Source organism: Vidua chalybeata, chromosome 3 (assembly GCF_026979565.1).
Source record: "Vidua chalybeata isolate OUT-0048 chromosome 3, bVidCha1 merged haplotype, whole genome shotgun sequence".
NCBI classification, from domain to species: Eukaryota; Metazoa; Chordata; class Aves; order Passeriformes; family Viduidae; genus Vidua; species Vidua chalybeata.
In genome coordinates, this window is record NC_071532.1 from 107,322,337 (window position 1) to 107,347,711 (window position 25,375).

The 25,375-nt window shown below is 36.8% G+C and overlaps 1 protein-coding gene across 2 annotated transcripts in view; it reads right to left on the reverse strand.

Moving 5' to 3' along the window:
- Window positions 1–1,230: 1,230 nt before the first annotated feature.
- The window catches only part of CD2AP (CD2 associated protein), a 76,381-nt gene continuing 52,236 nt past the window's right edge, over window positions 1,231–25,375 (reverse strand). For both annotated transcript variants that reach the window (XM_053938982.1, XM_053938981.1), the window contains exons 8-18: window positions 23,946–24,037; window positions 22,298–22,402; window positions 19,945–19,981; window positions 19,519–19,581; window positions 16,059–16,218; window positions 14,093–14,235; window positions 7,913–8,028; window positions 7,021–7,107; window positions 6,224–6,393; window positions 5,435–5,498; window positions 1,231–4,260 (exon numbers count right to left, since the gene is read on the reverse strand). In XM_053938982.1, coding sequence (XP_053794957.1) covers window positions 4,219–4,260; window positions 5,435–5,498; window positions 6,224–6,393; window positions 7,021–7,107; window positions 7,913–8,028; window positions 14,093–14,235; window positions 16,059–16,218; window positions 19,519–19,581; window positions 19,945–19,981; window positions 22,298–22,402; window positions 23,946–24,037 — 1,079 coding nt within the window. In that variant the 3' untranslated portion in view covers window positions 1,231–4,218. The remainder of the gene's footprint in view (window positions 4,261–5,434; window positions 5,499–6,223; window positions 6,394–7,020; window positions 7,108–7,912; window positions 8,029–14,092; window positions 14,236–16,058; window positions 16,219–19,518; window positions 19,582–19,944; window positions 19,982–22,297; window positions 22,403–23,945; window positions 24,038–25,375) is intronic.

Below are 25,375 nucleotides of genomic sequence, written 5' to 3' on the forward strand. Positions count from 1 at the left end.
CCCCCTCCAACCTGTTGAACATTTCCAGGGATGGGGCATCCACAACTTCTCTGAACAACAATCTCTTAAAGACTTCAAAACATTAATGATCAAAATCTGGACAAGTTAATGCATTATCCTCCATAAATGCAAGAGCACACTACTGACAGCACCTCGTGCAGCTAAAAAACCCAGTGGGCAAATAATAACCTTTTCTTCAAGGCTATCCCATCATAAAGGGTGAGAGTTATCTGCTGAACTTTGTGCCATGGTCACTGCTGGCTCACTAAATATCCCCTCGCCTCCAAGAGCCAGATTTGCAATAGCCAGAAATTTACAGCAAGTAGTTTATCACTACAAAAGAGCAATTCCTAACACTCCTTCACACAGGACTGACTTGGAAGAGCTCTGGTCACTAATATTTTTCTACATTCCTGCAGTGTTTTAGTCAGGAGTTTATGGGGTTTCCTCTCATTTTTGTCTGCTGTCACAACTCCACCCATTCCTCAGTCACAGGCATGTCTCCAGTTTTAACCTAAAGATAGGTATTATTTATTGTTCTGATTTGATACAGCCAGCCTCACATCTGGATCAAGTAGGAATTTAGCCAGGCACAATCAAGTACAGCCAACACAACGCACCTGGGAAGGTCAAACTACTTGTACTTGATACAATACCAGACAGAGATCAATTAAAAAATACTTTAAAGTAAGAAAGCTAAAAACCAAGGTACAGACGTGTTTCAGAAGGCTTCTTGCCCATGTCACCTGGAGCTGTGCTTCTACACACTTCCTGAACCTTTATTGTGATGGCAAAACTGAATGGCCCTTGATTATCAACACCTCCTCAACATCAAGAGTTCTCTGAAGGACACAAAGTCCAGCACCCCGCAGCCCTCAGATACCCACACGCTTGTCCCAGAAGGAAGCTGTGCCAATCTGGGCTCACAGGGGGCTTGGAAAGAGACTGAAACCATGACTCCCAACAAAGAGGGCACTCCAAACCCTGACCCCAGCAGCATCAGTCTCATGCTTTACAAGCTGGTTGGGGTTGTTTGCATTCCTCAGGCACCTACAAGGAGTGGTTTGTCTCTTGCAAAATCCAATTACTCAAGATCTGCAACCAGCTGTGCTCATCACCTGCTTTCTCAGAGATCAGAAACATCTTGGGTAACTTTTAGAGCAGCCAAAAGTCAGCTGTGTGAACCCGGGTTTACCATTTCCTTTGGAAAGAGGTACAACACACTTGTGCTATCTTAATGAATACAAAGTATTTATTTAAAAGTTGAACAGATACTTTGCTATACAATTCAAATCTTGCAATAATCGCGTTTCCATCAGAAATTCACTTTCATTAATATTAATGAAAAAAATTCATTTTTGTGGAAAAAAAATCAAGTAAGTACACCTGTAATTTTGCTTTTTTTAAACTATACCTTGTGTACTACCAAAGATTTTTAGAGAATCTTAAGACTGAATGAAAGCCTGGCAGTTTAAAAATGCTGTTCTGCTCTTTATGTGCCTATTCCCTCTTCGATATCCCTATTAAACATGCCATACCCTCAGTTTTCAGTTCACTATATACTTAAGAAGGGATTCAAACATGCATTTATCCATGTTACTGAGTGGCAAGAGGGATCTTAAATAAAGCCTCTGAAGATGCACTGTAAGGTCAGTTCAATATGGGACAAGAAGAAAAAAAATAGGCAATAAATAAAATCCTGAGAAGTTAAAAACTCCCAGTTACATTTGCAAAGGAAAATTGAGCTTTCCAATAGTTTGGATCCTAAGCCACCCTGATAATAAGGAGCCAGAGCATCCCAGTGAGTAAATGGAAATCTTTAAAAACTTTAAAGGGGACTATTATAAAAACTTTGCTTCCACCCCCCACACTCCTCCTTGGAAAGAATTTAAGGGCATTCAAGACAATCCTGAACAGAACTGAGCAGATACCTGAAGAGGTTTTTATACTCATTTTATTTGCTGAGTTTGGATAGCATGCATCATTTTACAGCACCAGTAGACAAGTCAGTGAAGCACACTGCTCTCAGGAACTTGTACTGTGGAATGTTTCCAAAACCATTACGCTCTCCCCCTCCACTCCAGTATGTAACACTAGCTGAAGACAAGACAGACACACATCAGGACAACTTCCTTATGGCTACAAATACTCATAGCAGCGACTTTTAAAAGAGGGTTTATTAAATCAAGTCATTGCACTTGGGTCATTTATTGCTATAGCAAACAAAGGCCATTAAATAACAAACACCTCTCATTTGTGGCTTTAACTGATTGTCTTGTTCTGTTCATCCTCTGCAAGCTCACACACAGGGCACAGGGCTCTTTCTGCAGAGCAACCCCTTCCAAGATTTGTTTCGTGCTCCAATCACAGTGAAGAGCTTGTATAACAAAACTGGGTCCTCCATTAGGCTCAATTCTTGTTTTTCATCACCTGCTTTACAGGCATGAATTCCAGGCAAGACTTTAGTGTCTGATGAGCAGCACATGATTCCTCAATTCATTTGTGATGCACTTGGGCAATTCAAGGTTAAAAGCATTGAGTGAATCAGCCTACTAGCAATTTGACTAGCAGATATTATTCCATAACTGCATAGTGTATTGATCAGATTTCATTAACTATTTGAATCAGTAATGGACAAACATTCCCCAATTAACTTTTTAACAACTTTTTGACATTCCACAAACTTCTTCCACAAACTGTGGAAGAATCCCATGGTGTGGGATTACTCTCAAGAAGTAACACTTCCATGTCACTTGAAAAAGTGACATACTGAATAATTACTGTATTTATGACTACTCCCATGAAGAGAAGCTTAATTACTTTCTTTTATTGGTGAAGTTGCCAAACTATGTGGCATGCTTTTGTCTTTTAAGTTATAGCAGACCTAAAGGAGATGAGCTGATTAACAGAGATAATGAATTTGACTGGCTTTCTAAAGTTGTATGTTTTTTAATTCTTTAATCAGACAAACACAGCAATAAATACCATTGTCTCCCATGACTTTGCATATTATTTGTGAATTATTCTGGTGCAAGTTTTGAGCCCAGGGGTTAAAGACAATAGTAACCCACAAGATCTTAACTTCTTTTCCATAAAGTAAAGACACCATCTTGGACACCAGCACAATGATGTCAAAGCAATTGTTCCAATCACGTATTAAAATACAAAGATGTTACTAAGCTTAGAGGTACACAATATACTGAGAAAGTTTATGGCATAAATATATAAATATTGAGAGCTTTTGAGATTATCAAAGTTCCAAAGGGATTTATTTGGAGATATCATAAACAAAACTTGACTATTGTAAAAACAAATCAAGATGCATACTTGAACCACTAGAAAGACTGATGACTTCAGAAACACAGAAGTACAGATGCTGTGACTTAAGGTTTACTCTTTCATGCTCTACACTGTAATATTTTAGGCACAACAGGTTAAGACTGAAGTCTTGCTTTGTTTCTGTATTCCTTGCATTTCGTGGTTTAACAGTTAATTTTGTCATGATTTCACGATTAAGTCTTAAATCCCTTTTTAATCCAATAGTGCAAGTGACAAACCGTTCTGCTGAACCACTGGAATTAGATCATTCAATCTTTCTACAATGCATAGGAGTTTCACCTACTTCATTGCACTAACAAATTCCTATCTCATGATTAATGCTATGCTGTTCATAAATTGAGTACTCTCACTGCAGACAGGCACAACAGCATAACCCTGGGTAAGACTGCCAAAATTATACAAATATTATATATTCCCTTTTGCATGTAGGAGAAAAGTAGTGACTACAATTACAATACAGTCATTCCATCCCTTCCAGCAGACTATTTTACAGATTAGTTGCAAAGACAGATCACCCTATTTATAGTATAGATCTCTTTAAAAATTAAGCTACAGGTATTCAATAAAAATCTATTAAGAATTCCTTCTCCATTCTATACAGATTCAGTAGTATTTTCAAGCAAACCAAAAAAATAAGGTCTGCAATTCCAGCACAGTAAGAAATAAGGCCTCTTTTATATTGGCAAAAAAATTACACCATTATTCTTTTTTGTTTTCTTATCTCTCTGAATATAAGACTATATTCCTTTTTTTTTACTATATTTTTTTCTTTAAGACTGTAGAACACCAGAGCATCCATTATAATGAAATAAGAGTCAGTTCTCCTTGTGTTCAGTTTTGAATTCCTGGCGAGTTAAAAACATTGAGTCCATAGCTGTCTCATGTAGACATCACTGCTTTCTTCAATTTTTCTATTTCAAGCTGAAAAAACAAACATTTTGAAAAGAAAGTCAGTATTAAAGTCGCTATAAAATATTCAGAGCTTTCACCAAAGTTATACCCTTTACATTTCAAAGACACTTATGTATTTCACCATAGAAGCATTTGACAGTTCAGTATTTAAAGTTGATTTTGTACCACTATATTGCTAAATGGACAGGAATTTAAAATAATTTAAAATTTTACTACAGTTCTGGTATAATATTTTTAAAATATTAAAAAAACCCTGTTTTAAAAATCAGTTTTTCTGGATAAACTCTCTCTGAAAAAAAGAAGTCAAAGCTGGGTTATGGAATCACCTGACAGGTCCCCGAGTAATCCTGCACCATCACCTGAGAGTAACTTCCTATAACAGCCTTTCATGCAAAACATTGCCTGGATTAATTTCTATTTCTTGAAATGGACTTAGAAGAGGACACCTGCAGTTATATCCTCTTCATCTCCACTGCATATTTAAGGCATCTTCATTGATTGCTTTAGAGTCACATTAAAAAGAGACTCACCAGAAGTTTCACTCATGAGTTTCAAGTAGCTTTATAACCAGCAAGATATACTATTTCACAAATAAAATGCCCTTTTGTACCAGACTGAAATAATTTCCTACAATAAGCTCATCCTATTAACTACTTAATGGCATCATATTGGACTGCAGGTAGTGTTCTTCATCAGTAAATTGAGGAGTGGCATTCATTCATAAGGAAATTTTTCAGACTCATTCTGTTCTTTTGGCAAATCATCCACACTTAATATTTAAACAATTCATCAAAAATTAGGGAAGTTTACTTCTGCTTTTCTTTTGATTACCTAAATCAAATACATCTTTCAATCTTATAAATGCAAAGTATTAACTGCCTCTCCTGGAATTTGTCCAGCTGGACATATTTCTAGAAAAGAGCAGAATCCAACAGCACTAAACTGAACTCCCACTCTAACCCCCACACTGACTTTTACAAATAATATTCCAGAAAAAGAAAGCTGATCTTGGATCTTCTCTATACATCCAAGTGCTTTCTAAGGCATTCATTCAATCACAAAATAAAACAGCAACACAAAGAGACTGAACAGGTTTGTTAAAGACTTTCCTGTAACATCAAATCCCAGAACAAAGCCTACATGCCCCTGAACTCCCCATGCCCTCCCAAAGTGATAACATTACCTCCAGATTGCTTCGCAACAGTTTCTCTTCTTCCAAATCCTTCTTTAGTTTTTCCAGTTCTCTCCTAAAAGTAGTTAAGATAGAAACAGAAGTCAGAAATAGGAAAAAGAAAGTTCACATTACTGAGGACAGGATGCACACACCTTGTTTAAATTTTACTAGTGGGATTCACAAAACAAGGCACATGTCCACCAGTGAATTATTACTCACATCAGTTGGACCACAAGTTTCCACCATCACTCAACACTTCTTACCTACTGCTATTCACCTATCCCTAATTTTTAATCCCAGTTTTAAGGAGGCTACTTACATGTTTGTGCTGTTATTTAATACTTAAAGTTGAATTCAAGCTAAAATAACCTAAAATAACATGGCTACATCTACACAGAGAATAAATTACTTAGAATGTAAGTCATGTCAATACTGCAAGTTCTTGTGTACAGTGTTACACAAGGCCTGCACCATGTACTTATGTCATTACCACAGAAAATTAACTACTTTTCCTTACAATGAAAGCACAAACTGTTTAAGAAATACTGTCAAAAAGAGGTAATGGATGCAGGAGTGAAAAGTATTAGAGAAAAATGTGTACAAATTCCAAAAATACTCTGACATCAAATTTGTACATATTTAGGACATTTAGTAGGACTAATTTCAATAGAAAATACCTGAATTTATGTATTAATATGTTATTAGCATCAAATAGCTTTCTTATTTTAAAGTCTGGCATTGAAGACATTTATAAGATGTCTATATAACCCTTTGCAGATTGACAAAGGAAATATTTACCCATGCTCTTTCTTCAGGGCATCTACTAAACCCATTAAATCATTAATCTGAGTCCTGAGCTCTTCCACAGAAATTTTTTCATCATTTTGGAGGTCTCCAGGTAAAAAGTCGAGTATGACAGAACTTGGTCTCTGAGATGAAGGTGGAATCAGTGGGTTGAATGCAGATGGCTAAAAAATAAATTGGCAGAAAGGTAAGCAGTGAAATCTTTATGAACTGAATGCTTACAGCATACAAGTTGTACCAGGATAGTAGCTAAATGTGCATAAGTTCCCTTAATTTTCTACCTAAAAGGTAAAAAAAAAAAGTCCAGTTTGAATGGATTACTGGAGTATATGAGAGAGTTACTTTATATAGCTCTTAAATAAGGATTTACCTGAGGTTCCTGTAGTCACTAAAAGTACTTACACTTCAGTCCTCTTCACTTAAAAAAAAAAAGTGATTTAATGGATTCCACTGGAGCAACTGGATCATTATAAACAAACTTTTGTGCACTCTGCTGATCTGCTCAGTTATTCTGTCTGTCAGGAGACTGAAGGCTGAACAGATAAGGAACTTATTTGGGAAATACCACCTGATACAGCAGTCCTCATCAGAATGCACTTTGTAAGTATAAATGAACTTCAATACTAAATTTCTTCTTACTACAAACTTCATACTAAATGCCTCAGCTCACTTGTACTTAACTACAAGCACTGGCATTCAGATGGTTGCATGAACCTGTACTGGAAATGCAAACAAGATGAACAGAACACCAAGCTGCCTGGTACTCCTCTGGCTCCTTGGTAGTAGCATACCTTCTTTGTTTCAACTGGCTTTGGTTTGGCACTTTCTTCTTCTTTCTGCACCTTCAGAATTTTTTCTGGACCCATATTTTGACTTGCCTGGTAAACCATTCATAAGAAATGAAAAGGTTTTCAGAATTAGAAACAACAAAACTTAAAAGTAAATAAACAAAACTTTCACGTGTTTCTAAAAATGCAATAGTAAAGGGGAAAACCAAGTAACAAAACCTAATTTGCTACACTAGCAGACCTTTCTGTCCCTGACAGTCAGAATTTCCTTCCCTACATTTACCTGAACTTAAATCCAACACAAGAATCTTGGGCAGGATTTTTGAGCATATTTGCAATACTTAAGTCTGTGATGCTTTTGGGAGCCTGTAGGTGCTTCCATAAAACACAAATGAGCAGTAAATGTAGAATGGGCAGTAACTGTAGATGGTAACTGGCATGGCTAACTATGCAACATCCAGTGACAAAAACTGATTTCAAGGACTCTGCACTCCCTGCTTCTCACTGTCTGCCAACCTCACATCAGCACTAAGCTCACAAGCCCCACATTACAGCAGCATGAAATTACAAATTTATAGTGGCCAATTGTCAAAGTCACTGAAGACACTTTCAGATCTGTTTCAGATCTATTTCACCATCAATGAGGCCAGAAGAGTGGAACATTTCCTGCAGCAACCCCATGGAACAGAAACACTCCTTCAGCTGCAACACAGTTGCAGTACATTCAATTCCCTGCTGGGAATAGATCTCCCTGCACATAAAACCTACAGGCTGAACCCCTGCGGCATTTTGCTCTTCAGATAAATGGCTCAAAAGACTGTTCCCCAGTGTAGTCCTGTTTCCTGGGAAGCCAGTTTTTAGTTCCCTACTAGGAGAACACCCCCAAAATACTCACAGGACTACTGCTATTGAAACGGGAAGGCAGCCTCCTACCAGGCATCTTGGGCCGGTTCGCAGTCGGGTGTGACAGATTATCTGAGGTAGCTATTACATCATCAAAGCTTAACAGATCTACAAAAAGATGAAAACAGAGACCACCATCAAGATCAGAAAGTTTTGCTGAGTTCTTTTTATCACTTTTTTTTAACTTGAGACACAAGAAAAGAATTATCAGAATTCTTAGTGTTTTGAGGATTATTAGCATACAGAACATGAGGTATCTGAAACAATTTCATGACTTTGACATATATGGGAAACTGTATTTTCCCCCTTGAAAAAAAAATAAGAGTTAATTCAACTAGGACTTAAATTCAAGTTAATTTGTGTGAACAGAAGAAATGCTCTAGCAACGTGGCAGCATCTGCAGAAAATATGTTTATTACTTTTTCTAAGAGCTGCCATATTCAACTACTTGAGAGTGTTATTTTCTTGTAACTGAACTTGCATGAAAAGCATGAAAATGCAAGTTTAGTGACTAAGACAAAAAAAGCAAAACAGAAAATTACATACTGGTATACTCCACACATTGGTGAAAGCTAACAAGACAATAACTGCACCTATGTCTGTGCAGGGTAGTTTTTTTATGTTCAGTACCTAAAGATAATACACTTCATAAAGATTTTAATAAAACATTTCAAAACTCCACTCTCATACTTTATTCAATCACACAGATCTCTTTGCTCATTAGTCTCTCTATGCTCACACCTCTAGGTAAACTCTCTCTCTCAGATCAGCAGAAATGCTTTACATCCTCTGGGAACAGGCAACTTCAGGAAAAAAGTTGGTAATAGGAAGAACTGACCACAACTAGTCTTAGTAACGTAAGTATTTCACCTAAGTAACAACAGGACTTGGCCTTTTCTCCACAAAAATAAAATACTTACCTGGCAACAGGTTTAGTGAGATTGAGTAGTGGTTTTTATTTAAGCATTGACGTAAGATTACAGTTGTTATATATAATTTACCATCCAAATTCATCACTTATTCTATAGTCTGTAACTAAAATGCCACACAGTATTTACTACAGGAACCCTAAACAACATTCAAGATTTGGGTTTGATATTTTTTATGATCTCTGATTCTCACTTGACATTATGATTTAGCAAATAGAACCTATGATCTCTTTTCCTGCATTCCCATTAAAGGTCAGATAAGAAAAAAGCCTTGGGTACACTGAGCCAGACTATTCATACCCCTTCAGTGTCTGGATGTCTTAAAATCATCCATTTTACTCACATATTGTCAAAGCTAATTTATACCTGTAGGTACTACGTTTTACCCACTGAATGTTTTAATTGTTTTAATGTGTTCTCTGCATTAATATCCTTGAAGGCCTTAGAACATTCAGTTCCTTTGGACAGCCCTGACCAGACCTACTTCATCACCCATTCCTTTATAGCACTGTAACCAATCAGTTTTGCTTTTTACTTCTATTTAAGAGAATGTCAATACAGTCTTTTGTAAACATGCAATCACACCTGTAATTAAACAAGCAGGGGAGAAAAAAAAAAGAAAGAAGAAACAGAAGAGTGATGAATGGCAAGCAGCTGACGGAAAAGAGGATGAGGGAGAAATAAATGAGAAGGGATTTCTATTCTATGTCAATAAAATTTTCTATTTAATACACTGCAAGCAACAGTGACCACAGGGTCATCTGCATGGTCTTTACTCAATTCTCAGTAATCCCAGAGTACAAAGCTGTCAGAGTCACAGTGGGGTTTGGGCTGGAAGGGACCTAAGATCATCCTATGTGAGCCCCTGCCATGGGTAGGGACACCTTCCACTAGACCAGGTTGCCAAAGGGCAAATTAGGATTTATGTTAGCTAGATATCATTAAAAAGGTAACAAGAAAAACTATTATGGCCTTTTTCTCTCATCTCACTAATTTCTGACTTTAAATGATCCTTCTTTTGTCATTCCACAGAAATGACAAATCATTTTGCAAGAAATTTAAGTAAGAATTATAAATTTAGTTGCTATTATGATTGTAATGCCAGTCCTGTCTCCACAAACAGTAAACATCAGGCATGTTAAGAATATTAAAAATATATTAAAAAAAATATAAAGTTTGAAAAAAAATCACAATATTTGACAAGGCTTAAAGACTGCAACAGTCCTGAACTGTGCACTATTTAAATATAGACAGTGAGCTTCTAAAGGAATTTGTTACACCTGAGAGAACTGTTCAACATTAAGATTTTGCCAGCAGATTCCAATCAGAGGGAATTCTGACTGTACTTGAATTTTTATTTTTACTTTTCCAATTTATTGCTTTGGTATAGGGAAGAAATTAAAACACAGATTGGTGGAGATTGGGGTTTAGTTTTGTGGTGGTGGTAGGTTGATTGGTTTTACTGCGGGCTTAGGGGGTTTATTTGATTGTTTTTCTCTTTAAACAGCTTTTTTAGAAATTTTAGAGAAAATTTAACCAGTAAACCATTAAACCAATAGAGATACTGATGAAATCCATTAAAAGTTCACAGTCTACACCCATTTCAATCAATAAAATGATTTATCAAATAAGATTGTCACAGACAGCCTGTCAGCAATTGTTAAAGGAAATCCCATCATAGTGCCAAAAAAGCAATACCACACATCTGGAGATAATCTGGGTCAAAAAAAGGACTTTATGACTGAGCAAGAGTACCTTTCTAAGAAGATGAGCTAAGCCTATAGTTACATAGCATGGATTATTAGAAATCTCTCCTCTACAAGCTTACCATGGATCCACCACAGAGCTGTTAGGAGCTTTGACAGGCACAATTAATGAGAGGCTTTGTTAAGATTTGTGTATGTTTCAAGTGTATTCATAGCAGCTTGTCTTAAAAAGTCTTCACAAAAAGAAGCAAAGCTGAAGGGTGGCTGAAGAAATTATGGTTCCACCATCTCATGTGGTTGGGGTTTAAATACCCATGATACAAGTGAAATGCATCCAGTCTTTTAGAAGATAAGAACTCACATTAATCTGTGGAGTAAAAAGATGCTGCCCTTTCTCATATTACTCATCTTGCTGAGATCTCCGCCAAAAATTCAGGGGACAGCTATAAGCTATAAAATATTTAAGTGCCCAAAAGCTTCATGATTGTGTTCTTTGTGTGTACAGAATGATAAAGCCATTCAACCAACATACACCAGACGTGCTAAAGGTACTGAACACATTTCACTACAAACAAACACTAAGTTTGGCTTATCAATAGCTGAACTGTAAATTTTTTTCTTACTTTTAGTCCCCACCTAAAGGAAAAGCCTACTTAAAGTAACTTCTTTAACAGCTAAGGAAAACAGGCATTCAAACAAACAAAAAAAGTGCATTTTTAATAGAAACCCCCAAATTTTAGTACCAATAATTGCAACTGAAAACCACGCTCACAATGTTAAGAAGAGGATGTGTATGGAATAAAGCATTTGGATTGCCTTAGAGATTGTTATCTTACCAAAATGGAGAAGGGTAGGGTAATTTCCTGACACGTAAGAAGGGAAACATGGCAAACAGGATAGGAAACAAAATCTGGAAAGAAAAGTCAGGAGAGGAATGTCTAGAAAAAGATTCTGAACAAAAAATTATTTTACAAAGCAGGAAAAAGAAACATTTGTAGAAGAAACAGAATTGCTTTACATGTTCAGCATGCCAGTATTACAGCTTTAGTCTTTTACAGTACTTGATTCTAACCAAACAGAGAAACATTTATGCAATTTTTCAATTAAAACTTCAAGAGGAGTTATTTTAATGTGATCAATGTTTCTAAATGGTTCTGATTATTTGTCCTTATCTGATGGCTGGTGACATAATTTTGATATGGGGTGGGTTGGTTTTTTCATAACAGAATATTTACAGCTTCTTATGCTAAACTGAAAGTAGCTCAATCTAAATCTCACTTCATGGTCAAACTAAGTTGCAAAAAAACAGGACCCATATTAAAAAAAAAAAAAATCCTAAAAATTCATCTAGCTCAGGATCATAATCTGAAGAAGGGGGAAGAAATAAAAAATAAAGACTCTGGTAAAGCAGTTGCCAGCCCCAGCCACCCATTTTCCCTTATCTTTTATTAACACCTATTCTAGTTACTGTAAGGTTCAATAGTCTTAAAAGTTATATAAGGACCCAACATCTTATTTTTATAGTTTTATATAGCCTTGGCTGCACGGGGTATTATGTCTTTAGCAGCACAGTATGTACAGAATTAGAGCATGAGATTCATTACATTTTACTGGCAGGAGTTTGGATCAGTCCTTTTTCACAAGAGTAGGAGGACTGACTTATGCAGATTGTTTTAAGGAATGTTAGTTTGACAAAACAGAGGACTTCTGAAACTTTCCTTCAGCTGCAGCTCCTTGATCCTTCTCAGTGCTGCAGCCCCACATGAACTGCCTGAGCCTCCTTTGCTTGCTGTGCACCAAAACACAACTGAACAGATATCGTCCATGAGGCCCTTGTGCACCCCTGTGCCCTGCCCCATTTAGGTATTAAAATCTTCCATTTTTCCAGAAGCCTGTAAAAACTTACATTAGCAAAAAAAATTAATATATTTTTTTCTTAATCTGTGTAAAATTATTCTTTTTCTATCACAGAATATTCTGAGTTGTAGTATATACATGAACACCTAACAGCACAGGTACTAGGTTGCCACCCTTGTTATTAAAGACGTCAAGGTATCTGAATGTAAAGGAAAAAAAAAATGTTCCAGCTGTTTTCATAGGGAGTTTTTCCTGAGTTTAAATGACTGAGTTTAAATTACTGTACGCTGTACAGTAACACATTTAATACAACCCTAGAGACAATAACAGAATTTATTATATTAGTTAGAAAGCTGATAATCATAGAATGGCTTGGGTTGGAAGGAAACTTCAAGATCTCCACCTTTGACTACACCTCGTTGCTCCAAGCCCCATCCAAACTGGCCTTGGACACTTCCAGGGATGGGGCAGCCACAGCTTCTCTGGGCAACCTGTGCCAGGGCCTCACCACCCTCACATTAAAGAATTTTTTTCCACTGTCTTATCTGAGTAGTATAACTTCTGTATTAGAGACATACATCAATTAACCTTTCCTCATGTAAAGCATGTACACAAACATATTTTAACATGCTCAATGAAAAAAAGTCAGGAGTATTCTTTTTTAATCCTAAACTGCTTCAGTTCTTTTAATGCATTATTTTTATCTTCCAGATGAATTTATTATAATTTGGACCAACTATTCTACAACTAGAATATCATAATTTGCCTTAAAAATAAATATATTTATACTATTTTAAAATTTATTATTACTAAAATCTTTTCTGAGACAAAGAGTTACATTTGAGATATGCAAGATGAACACTGCAGGTATAATTCACTACAGCTTTTTGTGAAGTGGTTAATCATAAAATATAAATAATTTAGAGTTTAGAAAAGTATGCTCACAGCAGCTGATCACTGCCTAAGTGACACACAGAGGTCTGGTATCAGTTGCACTGTCAGTCAAGGGCTAATGGTATCAATACAGTAGTTCAGAGGTTCTGATCATTCAGTGTGGGTGCTTTAACCACTATCAAGGGTTTTACTGGATATATTAAGAATTAAGGAGTTGCCAGGTTTGGCTCAAAGGGCTTTAAGCAAAGCCATAAGCATGTATTCAAATGTACAATGCTCCATGCTTTTTAAGGCCCCAGTTTAAGGTATGATAAAGTCAAAATCTAGAATAGCTCTGAACTAAACCACAGGAGGCCAAAGATAATGGCATTACGAAGAATTCTGAAGTTAGCTAGAAAAGCTAACTTAGAAAAGCAAAGTTATCTGAATTGCAAGAGCAGAACAAACTGAACCAGCCATTAAGAAAACAACTTCATAAAAACTCAAGATGAAAGTGGCAGCAAAAAAAAAACAAGCTTTCAAATTAGAAGAACAAACCATTATCTCTGTCTCTCTTCCCACCCACTGTCACAACCCAGAGCTCAGCAGCTACCTGCAAATACCCTGCTGACATCTGCTCATCCCCTCCTGACTCTTACCTTCAGCTGCCTACAGCACTTCTAAAAAAATACACAGGCATAAATGCACTCAGTGGCATTTCGAGTAAATCACTCAAAAAGATTATTCCAACCCTGTTAAACACAGCAATTCAAACAGAAAGGTCCAAAAGAACATTTCTTTTCTTACCTGATTCTTTAGAGCTCTTTACCACAAGTGAATCTACCTCTACTGATTTTGGTCTGAGTGGCAACGGTTCAGAGTCTAACTTTGGTTTTGCTACTGGCTCAACTTCAGATTTTGGTCGAAGAGTAACAATTTCTCCATTACTTCTGTGTAAGAAAAAAAAGACAAAACCTGCCTAGTCAAGAGATGAAATAGTTTAAAAGAAAAACATACCAAGAATTAGAAGCAAACTGAAAAATTACAGTAGATTTTATCACTTTCTAAAGCCTTGTTTTAAAATCAAGGCTTCTGGAGATAAATTCTACTCCTATGAAAACAAATTATTCTGCTCCATCTCTTGCAGAGGTGTCAGATGTGCACAAAACCCATGTGAAAATAATCCAGAACTTTTACTCTAGGACATATTTTGTCGTTTCAGTCCAAAATATTACACTTTAAATAACAGCTGAGATTAATAACATTTTCACTAATATCTCTTGAAATAATTCAGAAACTGACTCCTTGGAATTAAAGAAATCTTCCTGTACAGGAAAAAGGGCTGACAAGAACAAGTTATTTCTTGCTGGATATGGAAAAAACTACCTTGTAGCTTTTGTTCTGCCATGCATTCTTACCATATCTGCTCACATCATTCACAGACAAAAAAGCACCCAAGAACAACAATGAAAAAATCCAAAGTAGTGCAATCCCACCAAAATAAATAAAAAAGAATAGGAAACATTTTCCTTTACAATTCTTGCCATCACAAACCCATGCTGACCAGGCCTGATCACCTGTTTGGCCTGTACATGCCATATGTAAACTGTGCTCCTTTCAATAATTCACCTCCCAAAGCCTGTAAATTTTATTGCAGTAGAAAAAGAGACAGCAGCCTGATCTTCCTAAAACAATGTTAAAAACTTTCAGACATTTAAATATCTCTAAGATTTAAAGGTTTCAATTATTAAAGGCCCACAGCATACTAAAGACCTCTATTTCTATAACTGCACATGTACATCCCTTTAGAGCAATAATTATTTTCTAAGCTGGAAAAGAGTATTACATGTGGTTTTAAAAATGTAATCTTTACTTGAGAAAGCCTCCAAAATACCAAGTGAGCATAACACAATTCTATACTGAAAAGTTATTTAAGGTACAAGCTCTTTGATGTAGCAGCTATCTGCTTTATTTGCACAAGGCTAAGTGTGTCACTACCTCACTTCCTCATGGCTCTTTCAAGCCAACTGAACATCCCAAAGGGACAGTTACCAATCAGGTGCTGGTTTACACTTCTGGGGAAGGGCCTAGCAACTGCTGCGATGGAGATAGAAAGGAAAATTCCATGTGTGGGAGACTGTATGGATGCAAAATTAGTTTTAGTGGAAGTTTCAAACTCATGAAGAAAAAAAAAAAAATAAGTGGATCTAGAAGAAGTACTTGTATCTATTTATCCACTATTTATCTCAAGTGAGAAGGCTCAGGAGTAGAGAATCTGAATGTGGTTCTGTAGTAAATGCTTCCTTCCCCAGGAGCAGACATGAGCCACAGTGAGTGCCTTTAGCACAGGTACCTGTACCTCACCTATGTTTTACCCTATACAAAGTGCTCAGGCCTTTGACACTGAGGCAGCTCAAATTTTCAGGGTTTTTTCAACACAATAATAATTCTCAAGGGCCATACCCACATTCTTTTACTCCACCCTGTTACCGTAGCTACAGCAGCCATCAGATGAGCAATTTCATCTCCCCCATGGTCAGTTATGCTCTAATGCTGACTCTACGATGGATTCAGTATCAGAGGATTTCAAAGGCCTAAGTTCACATTGATAAAGACCTGGAGAACTAAGACAGCGGTAGGTATAAAGCAAAACTTATCCTTACATCCTTTTCACCCCTAATGCACACATTTCTTCCCAACTCATCCATGAGGGAAGATCAAACAACAAATCAAATTGAATACACTTGGTGCCTGCAGTTTCAGTCATACTGACTTGGATGCAGATGATGGCAAACCAGGTTTCTCCGGACGTTTCGGGTGCAGGAGCCCTGCTCTCAGTAGGCTGTTGGTCTTGCTTGGAGGAATAGGCTTCTTGGGTGGTACTTGAGGAGCTTGTGGCTTCAAAGGCTTCTGATCCAAAGCTCCTTTTTCATCTGAAAAAGGAAGTCACATTTTAAAAACGCCACGTTGTCTAGAATTCTTATACTGCTTATCAATAAGAAGCAGCTGCTCTCAGAAATGCCTTCTCTGAAGATCAAAATGAAAAATACATATGCAAGTGTCTTAAATGACACCTTAGCAAAACACACAAACTACTTACCTGAGCTCAAAAAGATTTATCTTAGAGTAAGATAAATCTTCCTACTGACATGAAACAGTAGTAATAAATTATGGATTCACATTATTACACTGCAAATGACAGCTAAGAACCAAAAATCTTTGTACTGCTTTGTCTTTTCTACAAATTCATTTGATTTTCTTTTAAAGAGGTAGGGGTTTTTATGTTGTTCTAACTAGACTTCTTACACACACAAGCAGCATAAGTTATCTATGGAAGAAGGGGAGGAGAGAAATGAATTTTTATCTGAATAGCTGAATTTATTTTATCTAAAGTCTACCTTCCTACAAAGAGACAGAAATTATGTATGGATAATAATAAAAAAAAAGTTGTATTTATTTGTTCAACAACTGCATGACCTAACTGAATCTTGTTCAGAGGAGCTGACATACAACATACAGGATGCTGAAAAATTCAAGCTGCTTTACAAGCAATAGCTGAATAGGTTTCAACCCATGTGTCCTAACTCTACCCTGCTGGATAGCCAGAGCAAACCTTTACTTTTCCTGTAAAACCATGCCACAGTTCAGTATACACAAAGTACTGAATATTCTAAAAAATAATTGTTAGTTTACGGCAAGGACTTACAGTTCTTTACAGTTACTGACCTTATAGGGCAGTAATTCAGTAAACTGGGATGGAGCGAGTGACCTTCAGCTTTGATTCACCCCATCCTCCCCTTCTGTAATTTGCTTTTAACCAAGTATTGATCTGGTGTAAAACATTTATATATGCTATGGATCTGGGAGCAGGGCTGGGTATTTGCTTCAGTTCCAAGCCAGCAAAGTGCCTGAACTGCCAGGTCTAGGACTGATTTCCTCTGGACAAGTGCTGCAGCCACTGAGCACCCCTCCAGCCCCAAAAACAGGAAGAAGCCAATGTTCTTTCACAGGAGTTTTGGGAAGCAAACAGATCCTAGAGACACTTCCGTCAAAAGCATTCCTCAGGGGCAGAATTGTCTTCCTGCTTTGGGACACTTGAACATCAGGAGGAGAAATGAGCAAAACCAAACTGGCTGGCATCTCCTAGCAGCCCCTCTCAGCACAGAGCTAAGAACACAGGATGCTGAAGCAGCGGAAGGATTTGCCACACGGTGGGGCTGCCTGCCCTGGTAAAGCAGCACATCAGCGGCACCGGCCACTCCTGCCTCCCCACCCAATGCACAGCACTGCCAGGTTTGAACACCCAACACCAGCCAGTACTAACTGCAGATCAATCGGCTTTACTGAAGTTATGCTGAGCACAAGTTGAGAATTACCCCTTTTGCTTTTAAAAATAAGAGAGATCATAAACAGGGCAGGAAAAAATGCTGTCATCAATCCCTGTTCCTGAACTCTCATCTGTCAGTTCTCCCTTCTAATACTCCCACTCAAAATCTGAATATAAAAAATGTCTATAGCTAAGTGGAATAAGTTAATACCAAAGGTCAAGGTTCACCATGAGCACAGAAACTGGGCATTTCAGCTGGACAAAATGACATGTCTTTTTTGGATTTTGCTCCTCAATGAAAAAGAGCGTTGGCTAAAAATGAGTAGTTCAGTAATGGAAATAAAAGATACAAATCTGAAGACATTTACACTAGAAAAAAATTTCTACATGACACCATTAAGTGTCCTTCACTATAAATACAGAAATACTCAGAAACTCTAGTTTTTGATCAATTTTTGATTGCAATTAAAGACAGTTTAGTCTCCCAATAGGCAAAAAAATGACATTGTTTGATAGCTTCTCATTAGAGCTGCTCAATTTTTTTTTTCTGAAAACTAGTTACAGAACAATTTCATACTTAATGGGTTCAATTACTAGTATTAACAGGGCTATTTTTCCACAAGTACAACTGCACTGACAAATGGGCATATCATCCAGTAAAACATTAGTGCTCTCTAAAAAAGTAATTCTTATGACCTGGTCTGCAACCGAATCCATAACAATTTTTTCCTCTTTCATTTCCTGTAGCTCAGCAAAGAAGACTTCTCTACCTTACATAATTTTGTAGAAGATTTCACATTCCTATGTGTTTTGGATGGTGTCATTCAGTATTTTTTCCTATATCTCTCCATGAACAGTTGAGCTCAACTATGCAAAGAGTAACACTGTAGTCCAAACAGAACCAGTTTAAAATTAAACTTGCTTCAGTTTAGAAGTATTTAGAAGGAGCCAGGTGATGAACATTTCTGGAATCATACAGCTGATCTCAATTCACACCTGAAGATACTGCTCCAACAAATAAAAATTACTTGTTTGCTCACATACAGAACAAACAGAACTGACTTGAACAAGTGTTTTTCATATTCAATACCTGAGCAGGTGCCTTGTTAAAATGGGGCTAATAAAAACTGTCCAAGGAAGCCAAGAAACCGATCAGCAGCCTCACTGGTAGAAATGCTGGTCAGCCACAGTTCTCCATTCACAGGACAGAGTGGTTTTCTAATTTGGTTAAGCTGCAAGAACATCAGGATTTCTTCTGCAAGGCCCAACCAACACATTTGTTTAAGCTTCTCACTTTTAAACGCAATCAAACATTTTCACTTGGCAAGTTTTTCAAACATGGAAAGAAGCCTATTAGAATCTGTTTGGGTGACAATAGTAGCTTTGCCTCTAGAAAAAGGTGTTCTTTTAATTTTAAGAATAAAGCAGTAAATGTCTCCAAATTCAGTGGAAGTTGAAAATATGGAATATAGCAAGAATTAACAAGATAGGAAACCTCTATTTCTGAGACTGTAGCATCTATCTAAGGAGTCTAGTACCTGTTCTGTGTAGCTCTTTCAAAAATACTTTTGACCAGACTGATTTTTGCAGCAGTTAACCTTTGCCTTTCTAGTAACTTACTACTGCTGCTCAAAACTGCAGCCACTGTTACAGAACTAAACATTCATTAATTTAATAGTAACTATGTTACTGTGCAATGGAAAACCAATCTACATAATATCATGCAGTAACAAGAAATAAACATTTTAACAGAGTTTAGCAGTTGCTCTAACCACTCCAAAGACATTTCTGTAACATCACAGACATGACAACTTCAGTAGATGGTATGAAGGGAGTTTGTATGCTGGCTCCTCAACAGAGAGCCTATTGCCAGAGCAGCCAAGTCACCATGAAGAAAACTCCTTACCTTTTTCTTCAGGCCTCAAAGAAAGGAATTTCTTCTCTCCAGCTGGCAATTCAGGTCTTGCAGCTGAATGCAAATGCAAACCATAGACATTTTTCAAAGAGCTTTAATTATCTTGGTCGCTAACTAAAAATAAGACTCACACCAAGTTGTGTCTTCTCTTTTGCAAGGAGTGTAATACCATTTATAAACAGCCACTTGAGCCCAGAAAATGGTGAGCCACTGTTAAAATGTTTCCAAAGTAGGCTCCATCAGAACTTTAAAAATATACCGCAGCAGAAAAATATATAAAGTATGAAAAGTAACCTCAAAGTGTGACTATGGCTGCATTACTAGGAAATAAAAATATACTTCTAAATTTTCTTTTGAAGTCATGCACTGCTTCGGCAATTTAGTGTTTTCTCAGACCACCAGACATGTACTACATACCTGGACTTTTAACTGGAGGTGGAGGTTTCTTTGGCTTCTGCAAAATGAAGAGTAAAAAAACCAAAGTCAAACAAGCAAGCAAGCAGATATTCTCTGTATCCAAGACAGCCTCATTTGTGTTTTGTTTTGCATACTGTAACGTGGAGCTTGTTTACCAGCTGATTTCAAAGTATTTCACAAAGGAGGCAATCAATTCAGACAGGAAACAAAAAGACCTGGAACAACTCCTCTGATATCTCCCAGACAACCAGTTACAAAAATTTAGGAACAAAATTCAGGTCTGTTCAAATGAAATCAGTGCTTCAGCAATGTGCATAAACAAATTTTAAAAAACCCTAAAATTCAGTCATTTCATCTTTTGTAGTCCAAAGAATTGCTCTGATCACACTCATTTTGATTTCAATATGTAAACCTCAATCTTAGTACAATGCCAGTCTGAAAGAGTAACCAGGTAATTTTTGAACCAAAAATGTTCACTTTCACTAGAAACAGATTTCTATATTAAGTATCAGAGGAATGGCTTCAATTACTTGACTTTTAAATTACAAGTGTAAGAAGAAATTAATAGATGCTGGCAGCATTTGTCTCAAAGACTGCAGTTACATGAAAAACATGGATCTGAGCTTCCTTACCATTATATTTAAGTGGGAAAGATGGACAAACTAGGCCAGCCATGAAAAATGTACAAAATATCACAATGCAACCATTTGTACATTGAAATTACTATTTTGAAACAGTCATTTATCACTTTTTGATACACCTGAAATTGAATCTCTCTCTTGCTGAAAGGAGACTGGCACCTCTCAGGTGAGATCTCAACCACTCATCCTTGGAATGTAATTCATTAAATTGCTTTAGAAGAGGGACCTTTCTGGTTGTACTAAGGACAAGATTCCCTGATAAAATTATACAAAAGCATACAAAACCACTTGTTCTTCACATAGGTACTGCTGAAACCATACAGGCTCTGTCTAACACAACCCCTCCAAAAACACCCTGCAGTGGGTATTTTTAAAACAGTTGCTATGGATGGATTTCACTTCTGTGCCCCTATAGCTATTGAATAAGCTCTTTTTAATGCAACAAGATTTTATTCTAACATGTGAAATGTAATTAAGCAAGCAGGAGAACCCATATTCAATTTCTTTCTCTGGTTTCAGAGGACACAAAAGCGAGTGTACCTAAGTAACAAGATTCTATTTTCTTTCTTCCCAAAGAAGTAACTACATTATCCAGCTGTGCAGCATTGCTGCCTATACCAAAAACAATTAAACAGAGTTCAGCATCAACTTGGCATTATACAGTTCTGCTCTGTGTTTTTATAAAGTCAGTATCAAATAGCTGATTATGATCACCAGCCATCCAATGCCTTGAACCTGAAAGCTGCTCAGTGCAAGGTGAATCCCTGTGCTCAGACACTGCACACAAAGCAGAATAAAGGATCAAAGCAGGGAAATGCTGTTTAGATTAAAATAATGTTTCCACCCACCTCCCCCCATAGGTAACAACTCTGTATTGTGAAACAGCAACCCTACCTACCCCCTCTTCTTGTATTTTATGGCATTTATGCTGCCCTTGCACAGCTGAGAATCCATCTGTAAAGAATATTCTGACTGGGGGTAGGTAGATTTCTGTGTAAGTGAGGCAACTCAGGACAAATGATAAATTAATAACTCCTGATCTGGAGCTGAATCCATTCCACCTGGAGTTGATGTACATTTGGGAATTAACAAAACCATCTTTGCTACACAAACATGACAGAACCAAAACATCATATTAATCTCAACAAAAAAAAAAATTGTACAAGGATCAAAATTATAAAATCATTGAGTACCACATGAAAACATTAATTTCCACAAGTTAGCACGTGAGATGGTGAAAAAATATTTCTAAATCCCACTCAAAAATATCCTTCATATACTACAGCCTAGTGCAAGTTTTGACACAGAAAAATCCCAGTCAGATCCAGAGGGGTCACTCGGCATTTTGTAATTACAGTTACTTAAGGACTTGAGATGGAAAAAACCAACAGCTTATCTCCTTCCTAAACAGTAAGGGTTTAATTCAGTAATCAGTAACATGCAACACCATGCTATCAGAACTACACCCTTTTCTAAATGACCTGATCATCCTCATTAATTACTCTCAAAAGATATGCCTCGTTTTAATATTTATCGACAAGTTAAACACAAAAATTAACTTTTTCATCTTTGTTCTTTTATACAACTAGGTCAAGATAAAGTTTAAAGTGCCACAATTGTAATATTTTAAGCAACATTTTGTGCTGTGACCTATTTTATTCTCTGTGTTTTTATCAATAGTTTTTTTGTGATACTAAACTGTAAGAACTTACAGGGAAGTCTTTATCAGACTCTTGTATTTGAACAGCAAAGTTATCTGGGAAGACTCCTTCTTTACCATTGAGCTCTCCTCTCCACCAGCCTGGCTCTCCAGTGTCCTAAAATAAATAACAGGTCACTTCAACCAGTATGTATTTATTCCCCAGAACAGAAACAGTTACACAACTGCTTTTTCTCTTTTGTTCACAATTGTTTGTCTGAAATTTTCTAACTTAACAAGGGGAAGCAGCTACAGATCAGATCAGGTTTGGTCAGTTTTTGTTTGCTTTCTAAAATGCAGGATGAAATTATATTACATCATATAAGATAAGGGCGTAAGGATAAGATCTGCAAAGGGAAGGAAAGTACATAAATCCAGTTAAGACCTAACACAACATTTGATTTTCTCAGCTTCCTTGACCAGCAAGTTATTCAGTAAATACTTCAATGTTATTGGCATGACGCACAATTCTACTAAATAAAAGTGATTCTGATGTGATGGATCAGCTCTACTGGTCTGAAAAGGGTGAAGAAGCAGAAGAGTATACCCCCTGAGAGAAAAAATAACCGTACTATGAGAACAGAAAATACAATATTGGATAATTAATTCAGTGGCAGAGAACTCCATTACATGATGTTACTGGATCAAGTCCTTTGTCCATAACAGAAAGTATGATGTTATACTTTACCAGCATAAATAACAGCTTTCCTCTGTGTCTCAGATCCAAAAAAAATCACAGAAACCTACAACGGTTTGGGTTGGAAGGGACCTGAAAGATCACCCAGTTCAAACCTCCTGTCATGGGCAGGGATGCCACTCAGTCTGGACAACTCTTCTGAGCTCCACTTTGGACCAGTGTGTGCTTGGGATAAATTGATTTAAAAAGACAGAGAAGCAAAAGATTGAGTGGAGATGGGGCAAGGTTTGCTGTGTTTACAAAAGGGCCTTCCATAACTACTTTTCCACTGTACTTATGATCAATGATGCTCATTAAATCAGTTACTTAATTCTATAAAATTAAAATCTTAATAAAGAAAAATGTGTTAAGTCTTCTTCTGCAACGGAGTGAGAGTTGAAGATGAAACTTTCCAGTTTTTAAGAAAGTTACTATTTCTTAATATAGCCAAGCATATAAACTAATAAAAGACTACAGAATAGTGCAGGGAAATTAATTATGGGTAGGTTTACTTTCTGTTTAGAGCCATCTCTGCATCAAAATGATCTATCAAAAAGCTGCTTTCAGAGATCAACACAACATTCAACTAAATAATCATGTTTCTCTTACAGGCAGAAAGTATCACTAATTTCTGTCAGGTTATTCTGAATCTCCAGGGAAAAAGAACTGTTTCTGAAGGTAAAGGGGCTGTTTGCAAAGCTTTTCCCATTTCCTCACTGAAAAGGCATTTGGTACTGAGTTTACACTGATCCCGCTGGCCTTTAAGGACCCCAAGATAACCTCCTACTCTGGAACAATCTTTGAAGTCATCAAAGATACATCTCCATCAAGTGCAGAAGCAAAGAGCTGACTCTCACATGAGAGAAATCAGTCTACAGGAATATCTACTCCAACAGACCCTCCTGCTTCTCAATTCATACACGACCTCCTTGTACAAAACTGACCAAAGCCATACACATGGTCAGAGGAGACCAAACCTTCTTACCTTACTGATTATTTGAATGATCTCGCCTTCTTTAAAGCTAAGTTCATCATTTGAGCCATCATAGGAAAATATCGTCCTGCAATATTCCTTGGCTGGAACAGAGGAGCACAAATTAATCTGCATACCATGGGTAGTAACATTTATTATAACAGCTCACTTATGCTGTCTGAGAGCTGAGAAATTCACACTGTAATCACACTTTCCTTCTAGACTAGCCACCTGAGACTGCTTTATGAATGTTCAAATCACAGGAAAAATAAGATTATATATTTATTGAGCAAAGGAAATAGGTTTTTGAGAAGTTAGAAGTATAAGCCCCAAAACAATTTTTTAACAACAGCAACTTAATTCAAGCCCTCTGATTTCAGAGGGAGAAAAAAGGGATTAAAAGTGTAACAGTTAAAACTGTAACAGCCCATCTACCCCCACAATAGCATTTATATATTCAATTTTGAGCTACTTTACACCAAAATTATTTCAAGCTTATTAGACTTCCTGTGTATTTTCTCAAAATTTATCTAAATTTCAAATTTGCAATCCTAATTAAATACAGGCAGTTGTTTTCAAGTGACATCCTTTATTAGCATGTACAACTACAGAAATTTCAGTCAGCAGACTTCAGAAATTGTGCAGTTAAACCAAGTAACTGAAGCAAAGGCATTCCTTGGCTAAGCACCTGAAACCAGAGCTCATCTGAGCCATCAACTCGGCCACAGCCTCTTCTGCAAAAGCAGAAAGAATAATTCTTTTATTTCCATTGAGTACAGTTCAAAACTAATCCATTTTAAATTGTGGTAACAATTGAAAAAGCAAGAAGATTCGTTTTCCTTTCCCACACTGGCAAAAAAAAACAACCATGAGAAAGGCCAAAATACATAAACACAGATTTTTTAACCCCAGCACATTTAAAACAATTTAGCAGATAAAAAGGTTGTATTTCTGTATCTGACACACTAAGAGGAAGCAAACAAAAAGGATTCTTTAGGTGCTGCCATAACCTATCAGGTGTTTGACACTGACACCACAATGAGCAGCTGCTTTACCCTCCAGTTAGAGCAGAACACCATCAAGTCACAGAATCATCTGCAATTCTTAATGACAGCTTTTGCTGGGTAGCAAGAGAATAAATCAGTTGCAGTCAAACCTTTTTGCTGCTGTTGTATTTTATTTAATCAAGATACACGTCTTTAGTTTAAAGACACACAAATTGTATTCACAAATAAAAACGTGTAATAACCACTATGTTAAAATGCCAAAGTATGCCAAGCTTAAAGAGATAATATATATAGATATTGTATCCTAACATAAGTGGGGGAAAGAGGGGTCAAATTGTGATTATTTTACTTTTTAAAGAAAATATTTTTATATACTTGCACCAGAGGTCAAAACAAGCTTCCAAAACCAGAAGAACCTCACGGCAAAATAAGCCA